The 10,000-nt window shown below is 44.5% G+C and overlaps 1 protein-coding gene across 4 annotated transcripts in view; it reads right to left on the bottom strand.

Moving 5' to 3' along the window:
* LOC122253996 (uncharacterized) overlaps positions 1-10,000 on the bottom strand; it is a 505,659-nt gene that overhangs the window by 191,795 nt on the left and 303,864 nt on the right. For all 4 annotated transcript variants that reach the window (XM_086530436.1, XM_086530438.1, XM_086530435.1 and 1 more), the window contains one exon: positions 742-2,296. In XM_086530436.1, coding sequence (XP_086386562.1) covers positions 742-2,290 — 1,549 coding nt within the window. In that variant the 5' untranslated portion in view covers positions 2,291-2,296. The remainder of the gene's footprint in view (positions 1-741; positions 2,297-10,000) is intronic.

Here is a 10,000-nt window from a genome sequence, read left to right as displayed (position 1 = left end):
ATGAGCGTGAGTGTGAGGGCGCGAGAGAGACAATAAGAGTGAGTGGAGGGTGCGAGAAATGAGGATATAAGAATATGAGGAGAGAAAGGGACATGCGGGTGTGAGAGGAGGGGGCGGATGGGAGGGGGGGAGGGGATGAGGGTAACGCGAGAAGGTAATAATGATAATGGCTATTTAGAGGAGAGGGGGGAGGGGGAGGGGGCTGGGAAGAGGGGAGGCAAGGAGAAAAGAGGGGACGTACATGGTGTGGGGTGGGGTGGGGTGGGGTGGGGTAGGGTGGAGGGGAAGGGGAAGGGGAAGCAAAAAGCGTTGCTGTAACGTATGACAAAAATATCGTCACAATCGCGCTAAGAGTGTCGATGAGAATTAATTTAGCGACGGGAATAAATGGACTGAGCGGCTGATTCAGGAAACGAGCGTCAAGAAATGGACGAGTCGGGAATATTGTGTGCATCACTGTATTGTGTACAAGTATAGTGTATGAAGGCGAATCGTGTGTATCAAAAGATTCCTTCGTGGGAATTCTGCTTGCTCTGGAAAACTGTTGTGAGAATATCTCTGTTTGAGAGGGAATGGCATCCTGGAATCTCTTTACTACATAATGAGAACGACAACGATTATCTCGGGGATGAAGATAATGATAAAATCGAAGATGATAATGAAGGGCAGTCTGCATGACCGTCACAGGTAAATCGGCAGGTAAGGGTCATGCGAAGGACAAAGCGGGGCGGGAGGACCTACCTGACGAAGGGAAGGGCTGGAGGCGGTGCTGGAAGGCCTCGTGCAGGGGCCTCACGCTCAGGTCGAGGCCCAGGTCGCCCAGCCTCATCAGGGGCGTGCTCTGGGGAGTGCCCTGAGTAGCGTCCGTCCGCAGGAGCTTCTGGATGTGGGCGTCCGAGCAGCTGAAGGACTGGCGCCTCTTGGGCCAAATGGGCGGCTGCGCTCGCGGGCTGCCCTCCTCCAGGTGCGGGCTGCGCACGGGCGTGTCGGGGGAGGTGGTAGGCGTGATGGTGACTTTGTCAGTGAGCGACAGGGGCACCAGGGGCCTCTCCTTTGCAGCTAGGCCGGGCGGGAGGGCGTCGCCAGGCAGGTGACGTTCCGGAGGCGGCGACTGCGACTGCGCCAGCATGTTGTGGGCGAGGTAGCGCGCCCATGCCCGGCATCGTTCCGCCGAAAGGCCCTCCAGACCGCGGTGCCACTGGCCTACGCCCGCGCCGCCCACGCCCATGCCGGAGGATCTCCTTTCGTTAGAGCCGAAGTCGAGAAGGTTCCCGAAGGAGGAGATCTTGGCGGGTTCGGCGAAGAGCGCCATCTTGTGGTTCTCCGTGGCGAAGCAATTTCTGCTGAGGTCCTCCTGGCTGGAGAGCGGCGGAGGGGCGGCGGCGGGCGCGGCGGCGGCCTTGCCCCCGCGGGGCTCCTCCTTGGGCGACATCCGGCACTCGTCGCGTCTCTCCTGCTCAGGGGGCCTCGGCGGCTCCGCCCTGGCCAGCTCGGGGCGGGCGGCGGCGGGCGGCGACGCCTCGCCGAGGCTCCTCTCGCACGACAAGTCCTCCTGACCAAGGTCGTCGGGCTGTTGCACAGGCTGCTGAGTTTGCTGCTGATTCTGTTGATGCCCTTGCTGGTGCTGACCCTGTTGATGCCCTAGCTGAAGCCCTAGTTGATGCCCTTGCTGATGCCCCTGCTGATGCTGTCCTTGTTGATGCCCTTGCTGGTGCTGCCCCTGCTGGTGCTGGCCCTGTTGATGCTGTCCATGTTGATGCCCCTGTTGATGCTGTCCCTGCTGATGCTGTCCTTGTTGATGCCCTTGCTGATGCCCCTGTTGATGTTGTCCTTGTTGAAGGCTCTGCTGATGCTGCCCTTGCTGATGCCCCTGTTGATGCTGTCCCTGCTGATGCTGTCCCTGCTGATGCTGCCCTTGCTGATGCCCCTGTTGATGCTGCCCCTGCTGATGCTGTCCTTGTTGAAGGTTCTGCTGATGCTGCCCCTGCTGATGCCCCTGCTGGTGCATGGTAGCAGGTGCATGGTGTTGGCGGGGCATCTCGCCGATGTCCATGGGCGCGGGGCAGTCCTTGAGAGGCGGCGGGATCGACGCCGGGCGGATGGTGAGGCCGCGGGCGCCGGGGATCATGCTGGCCACGCTGAAGGGGCCGAAGGAGGGGAAGGCGCCGGCGGGGGGGCTCGGGAAGGGCGGCGAGGGGGCGGCGGGACGAGGGGGGGTGACGGCGGGGGGCGTCATCAGGGACTGCTGCCCCGCCGACAGAGGGCGGCTCATGCCCTCGGCTGCGCTCATGCTTACCTAGGGGAGGAGAGGGGCATCAGTAACAACATTGACAATAATAATGAAAAAGGATAATCATGATAATAATAATAGCTAGAAATTACTAAGAGTGTAAGCTGGACACTATTAATGGTGATGCTGCTGATGACAACAGTAATATTAATGATGATGATAATGATAACAACAACAACAATAATAATAATAATAATAATAATAATAATAATGATAGTAATAATGATAATAGTAATGATAAGGATGATAAAATAATAATGATGACAATGTTGATGATGATGATAACAATGACAATGACAATGACAATAACAATAATAATAATAACAACAACAACAACAACATGGGGTAAGCATGACCCGCGGAAACTCTACGGACGTGACCATCACCCTCTCCTACCCATTTCCCAACCCAAAGTAAACAAATACGCTTACAGCTGTTTGGCACACACACGGAACGGCATCCGCAATACCTAAATCAACATAGCACGAGCCCGGACGAGTCGATAACCAATGCTCAACCGACACTACGAAAGTCTCCGTCGCAAGCGCGTTCCGCCGGTCGGTCGCGCACGCTCTGACGGCGCGCTATTTCGTGCTCCGGACTCGTCCTTCATCGCCCGGCCGTCGCTTTTATGGGATTTTAATTATTCCACCTTCATGGCTTTCTGGAGGTCCACTTCAGCAAATAGATAGATTAAGGTTTATTTTTTTTCCAAGAGAACTTGACCGATCCTTTTGAGATCGTAAATTTAACTGATAAGAAATATGTTCGTGCACGTGTTCCACTTGCAATGCTACTAGATTCACCATTATAATAATGATAATGATAATAATAATAATAATATTCTATTATCATCCTTATTATATTATTTTTATTACTATTATCAATATAATTATAATTTCCATCATCAACATTATTATTATCATTGTAATTATTATTATCATCATTATCATTAACATCTTCATTATTATCACTATCATCATTATCATGATCATTATAATCATCACAATTATCATAATTATCATTATTATAATCATAACTGCTACTTTCATTACTATTGCTTCCATTATCGATATCATTAAAATGTTGACTATCATCATTACTACTAATAAAAACGATATGATAGTAGTTGTAGCAATAATGATGATGATGATGATGATGATGATGATGATGATGATGATGATGATAATGATAATTACAAAAGTAATCATCACAAAATCACCAGTCACACTCTATACTGAATAAAAAAGAGCTACAAGAATAAAACTAGCATAAACGCATCTGAGACAACACAAGCAAAGTAAAAGAATAAAAAGAGCAACGAGAAAACATACAAAGAAAAAATAAACGAATAAAGAGAAAATCCGCAAGTGATTCCCGACACCTGAACTGACGCCCCATTCTCTCTGCCTTTGTGCTTTTGCAAGAAGTGCTTTTGGCTCTTTGACTTCGATGCCCTCCACCCCCTCCCCTACCCGTTACTCCCATTACAACCCCCCTCCCTCCTTCCTTCCCTCCCTCCCCTCCCTCCCTCCTTACTTATCAACTTGCCCTTCGAATTCGGCTATCGGTCTATCGGAATCGGTCCCTTTTAAAACACGCATTTCAAAGCAATCGCGCTTGCCCCCCCATTCCACCCTATCAGCGACCCCCCCCCCCCTTTTTCACCTTCTCCCTATCCTCAGTCCTCCTCTACCCTCCCCGGCTGCTAACAAATTTATGGCCGCCCTCGCGCCCTCACACATATGATCGATCACACAAACACACAAACATACACATACACACACACACACACACACACACACACACACACACACACACACACACACACAAACAAACACACGCACAATACCCATTCCTCATCCCCACCCCACTCCACCCCCGCCCACCGACACAATCACCGGAGCGCAATCGCGGGCGCGGCAGGTAACCGCAGAATACCGCCAGGGTTACGAGCGAGTCACAGAGCTGTGCCATTTCCCCTCGCCGTTGGCACCGCTCGTTAGCCCCGACTCGTAAAGCGTGTCGTGCGGTGGTTAGTGCCACCTTGCACCCGGCGCGGCACTGGGGACAAGTGAGAGATTGAGAAAGTGAGATTGAGAGAGAGAGAGAGAGAGAGAGAGAGAGAGAGAGAGAGAGAGAGAGAGAGAGAGAGAGAGAGAGAGAGAGAGAGAGAGAGAGAGAGAGAGAGAGAGAGAGAGAAAGAGAAGAGAGAGAGAGAGAGAGAAAGAGAAGAGCAGAAATGAGAGAGAGAGAGAGAAAGAGAAGAGAAGAAAAGAGAGAAAGAAAGAGAAAGAGAGAAAGAGAGAGAGAGAGAGAGAGAAAGAGAGAAAGAAAGAGAAAGAGAGAAAGAGAGAGAGAGAGAGAGAGAGAGAGAGAGAGAGAGAGATGCGTTGTCTTTTATGGCCACTCGTCTACTGGCAGGCAAGATATTGTTGCTGTTCTTGTTAATGTTGTTGTTCATAATCCTGGTTCGTGCTCTTGTTGTTTCTTTGTTTGCGATTGATGTTGTTATCAATACTATGGTTGCAGTTGCTATTTGTGTTCTTGTTTTTATCGCTTCGGAAAAAAGATAAAAATCGGTATCTTGTTTATGTTTGATATCTGATGATGATGATGATGATGATGATGATGATGATGATGATGATGATGATAATGACGATGCCGACGACGGCTATGAAGATGTTATAATATATATGAACACAAGAGTATGTAAATGATATGGACATACAAATTAATACAACTTGGTCTATAGAGACGGTAAGCGTGCGAGACGTTCAATCAAGTGGAAACGAGATAACATAAATAAACAAAGACATAAAGAAAAAGGGATATAAAGAAGAGATGAAGAAAAGGAAAAACTCCTTAAAGCAAATGCGACAAAAAAAAGAGGACAAGAAAAAAATAAGAACAAACAAACAAATAACAAGTGGAAAGAGGGAAATGAAGAAAAGAAAAGGCAAAGAACTTAATTCAATCAAAATAAAACGACAAGAGAAAAAAAAAGAGAGAAATAAACAAACAACGACAAAAGAGAAAATTACAAATATAAATAGAGAAAAAAGAAAAACGATGACAAAAAAAACAATACAATACAAAATAAAACGACAAAAAAGGCAAAAAGAAAAATAAATAAACAAGATACGAAACAAAACAAAACAAAATAAAACAAACAAAAATAGAGAAAAGAGGAGAAACGAAACGTGATGACAACCAAACACACGCACACACGTAGAGGACAAAGTATTAACACTATCCCGAATTACGTGTCATAAATCAAGGTTTCTCGTCTTGGGGAAAAAAAAAGAAAATGAAAAAAAAAAGATATATATCAACTAGAATATATATCACTCTCCCTAAAATCAACTCAGTTTCAAGTATAATACTTAAAACGCGCTGGCGAGCAAGAGGTGCGACCGTGTTCAGTCGCCGTAACATATTCATGCACGAACACTCATGCTCACGGATACGCAAACGCCATTATTCACGTTCATGCACTCATATTAGCTAACACGCATATCTGGAGAGAGGGAGAGAGGGAGATAGAAAGGGAGGGCAGGGGAGAGAGAGAGAGGGAAGGGGAGAGGGGAGAGGGGAGAGAGAGGAGGGGAGGACAGAGAGAGAGAGAAAGGAGGGGAGAGAGAGAGAGAGAGAGAGAGAGAGAGAGAGAGAGAGAGAGAGAGAGAGAGAGAGAGAGAGAGAGAGAGAGAGAGAGAGAGATTTATGTGTATGTGTATATATATATATATATATATATATATATATATATATATATATATATATATATATATATATATATATATATATATATATATATATATATATATATATATATATATATATATATAGACAGATAGATAGACAGATATACAAAGAGAGATGGCCACAATTACGGAGATATATCCAGATCCTGCGAGAGAGCAAGAGCAACAGAGAACACCAACCAAAAGCCAAGGAAAAGAAAGCGAGAGAAAGAGAAAATCTCAGCCCCCTTAATCACCGACGGCGTCTCTTTCGCCTCCCTCGCCTTTCTCTCAAAATCCCCCAAGTGTTTGAAGGGCTTGCCCCCCTCCCCCCTCCCCCCCTCTCTCGTCCCGCTAACTACCTGCGACGCCTTGTAGAGTCGGGCGCTAACTACCTCCACTGATTACTCCAAGTAGCCCGAAATTTCCTCGTCCTTTTTGGGGGGGTTTCTCTCTTTCTCCGTTTGTCTGTGTCTGTGGCTGTGTCTGTGTCTGTGTCTGTGGCTGTGGCTGTGTCTGCGTCTGTTTTCCTCCTATTCCTTCTACTCCTGTTCTTTTTCTCCTTTTTTTTTTCTTTTTTCTTCTCTTGCTCTTCTTCTTCTTCTTTCTCCTACTCCACCTCCTCCTCCACCAACTCCTGCTCCAACTACATCTTCACCTCTTCTTTCACCTACTCCATCTCCTTCTCCTTCTCATCCTTCTCTTCCTTCTCCTCCTCCTCATTCACCTCTTCCTTCACCTCCTCCTTCATCTCTTCTTCCTCCACCTCTTCTTCCACCTCCACTTGCTCTTCTTCCACCTCCTCCTTCCCCTCCTCCCCGATCACCAAGCACCAAAACGACTCAAGATTCACCAAGATAAGATAAATAACACGTGTGATAATTACCATAATTATTCTATCTCCAATATCCGGGAGAGCAACGGAGGGTGGAGGGGGGGGGGAGGAAGGGGTGAAGGAGGAGGAGGAGGAGGAGGGGTGAAGGAGGGTGGGAGGGAGGGCTACCACTGGGTGAGCACCTCGCTTTACACCTGTCATTCTAAAAGGGGGAAGGGGGTGAAATGAAGACAAAGGGAGGAGGAAAAGGAGGATGGGGGGGGGGGGGAAGAGGATTAGAAGAGTGTTAGAAGAAGATGGGGTGGAGGGGGGGAGTAGGTGTGGGGGAATAGTTGTTAGAAGAAAGTAAGGTAGGAGTAAGAGAGGGAAAAGAGGAAGGGTAAAGAAGAAGAAGAGGAGGAGAAAAAGAGAAGGAAGAAGATAAGATGAACTAGACGTTAACGATGAGAAGGATCAGGAGATGAAGTGAAAGAAGAAAAGAAGAAGAAAAAGAGGAAGAAAAAAGCAAAAGAGGAAAAGAAGAAAGAAAAAGAAAAAAAGAAAAAAAGAAAAAAGGCGAAGCGAGAGAGAAATAACAAAAACAACAGAACAAATTGAATAAAAGACCGAATCAAGATGGGAATCGTGAAAAAAAAATGAATAAGAAGAGAGATGAAAAACATGACAGAACTTATCCAAGGGTCCCCAAATAAAGCTAAAAAAAGCCCTTCATAAATCACCTCAAGTCCTGTGTATACATATTCACACACACACACACACAATCACACATACACACACACACACACACACACACACACACACACACACACACATCCGCACGCACGCACGCATGCTGTTGCAAACCTGCTCATTATTGCTCTCAACTCGTAATGGAAAAAGAGACGTTGAATGGTTTGTGTGTCATGTCTTAGCACATAGATCACTCGGGCCTGACAACTTGTAACGACACTAAACTCATGTCCTTCTCATGTATGTTGTATATAGTGTGTATATATATCTACACCTAGTCTATCTCTCTGTCGATCTGTTTGTCTATCTATCTACATATATACATACATACTCACACGTACACACATAAACACAATATAAATATATATATATATATATATATATATATATATATAAATACATATATATACATATTATATATATATATATATATATATATATATATATATATATATATATATATATATATATATACTTTATATATCTATATTCATTTTGGGATAAGGGCTTTTTACACGTGCTCGCACCCCACCTCCCCCATCCCTTACCTTCCCACCTCCTTTTCTTTAACAACGAAAAACATAAATTAAAAAACATATATATATTTACCCATTATTGCTACATGATGAAAATAATTGCATCAAAATCCTCTAAAGAGAAGAAACAAAAACTAAAAAACAAAGAAAGACAATAATGAGAATGATACAAAAGAGACAACGATCACAACACCGGTCAATTATGATAAAAGCATTACCTCCACAAAGGAGCCCAGTTGTTGCATTTCTCATAAATTGCAACTTCATCACGTCGTTATTAACCCCGACGTCCAACCCCCCCCCTCCCTCCCCGAAGCTTGCATGCAAGTCAACCCCCAGTCCTACCCCTTCCCCCTCCCTTTTGCAAGGTAATAATGCTTTACTCACTGTCAACAATACCGGAAGTTGACAGCAATGGAGGAGAGATGAGAGATGAGAGGTAAAGGAGGGAAGGAGGGAGGGAGGGAGGGAGGGAGGGAGGGAGGGAGGGAGGGAGGGAGGGGGGGAGGGAGGGAGGGAGGGGGGGAGGGAGAGAGAGAGAGAGAGAGAGAGAGAGAGAGAGAGAGAGAGAGAGAGAGAGAGAGAGAGAGAGAGAGAGAGAGAGAGAGAGAGAGAGAGAGAGAGCAGGAGGAGGAGGAGGAGAAGAAGAGTAAAACAAGAAATAGATAAAGAGAGAAAAGAGAAAGACAAACGAACGTAAAAAAGAGAAAAAAGAGAGAGAAAACAGAAACAGAGAGAAAGAGATAGAAAGAAGAGATAGAGAAAGAGATAGAAAAAGAGATAGAAAGAAGAGAGAGAGAAAGAATCAGGAGGAGAGAAAGAAGCAGAAAGAGAGAAAAAGAGCGAGAAAAAGACAAAAGGAAGAGAGAAAGCAACAGAAAGAGAGAAATAGAGAGAAAGAAAAAGACAAAAGGAAGAGAGAAAGAAGGAGACAAGAGGAAGACAAAGCAACAGAAAGAGAGAAAGAAAAAGACAAAAGGAAGAGAGAAATAGAGAGAAAGAAAAAGACAAAAGGAAGAGAGAAAGAAGGAGACAAGAGGAAGACAGAAAGCAACAGAAAGAGAGAAAGAAAAAGACAAAAGGAAGAGAGAAAGAAGCAGAAAGAGAGAAAAAGAGAGAAAGAAAAAGACAAAAGGAAGAGAGAAAGAAAAAGACAAAAGGAAGAGAAAAAGAAGCAGAAAAAGAGAAAAAAGAGAGAAAGAAAAAGACAAAAGGAAGAGAAAAAGAAGCAGAAAAAGAGAAAAAAGAGAGAAAGAAAAAGACAAAAGGAAGAGAAAAAGAAGCAGAAAAAGAGAAAAAAGAGAGAAAGAAAAAGACAAAAGGAAGAAAGAAAGAAGCAAAAAGAGAGAAAAAGAGAGAAAGAAAAAGACAAAAGGAAGAGAGAAAGAAGCAGAAAAAGAGAAAAAAGAGAGAAAAGAAAAGAAAAAGAAGCAGAAAAAGAAAAAAAAGAGAGAAAGAAAAAGACAAAAGGAAGAAAGAAAGAAGCAAAAAGAGAGAAAAAGAGAGAAAGAAAAAGACAAAAGGAAGAGAAAAAGAAGCAGAAAAAGAGAAAAAAGAGAGAAAGAAAAAGACAAAAGGAAGAGAGAAAAAGAGAGAAAGAAAAAGACAAAAGGAAGAGAGAAAGAAGCAGAAAAAGAGAAAAAAGAGAGAAAGAAAAAGACAAAAGGAAGAGAGAAAGCAACAGAAAGAGAGAAAAAGAGAGAAAGAAAAAGACAAAAGGAAGAGAGAAAGCAACAGAAAGAGAGAAAAAGAGAGAAAGAAAAAGACAAAAGGAAGAGAGAAAGAAGCAGAAAGAGAGAAAAAGAGAGAAAGAAAAAGACAAAAGGAAGAGAGAAAGAAGCAGAAAGAGAGAAAAAGAGAGAAAGAA

The sequence above is a fragment of the Penaeus japonicus genome, unplaced genomic scaffold (genome assembly GCF_977035675.1).
Source record: "Penaeus japonicus unplaced genomic scaffold, GWHDUDI00000001_assembly GWHDUDI00000033, whole genome shotgun sequence".
NCBI lineage: Eukaryota > Metazoa > Arthropoda > Malacostraca > Decapoda > Penaeidae > Penaeus > Penaeus japonicus.
Note: the sequence above shows the minus strand (reverse complement) of the source record. Positions and strands in the feature narration are given on the sequence as shown.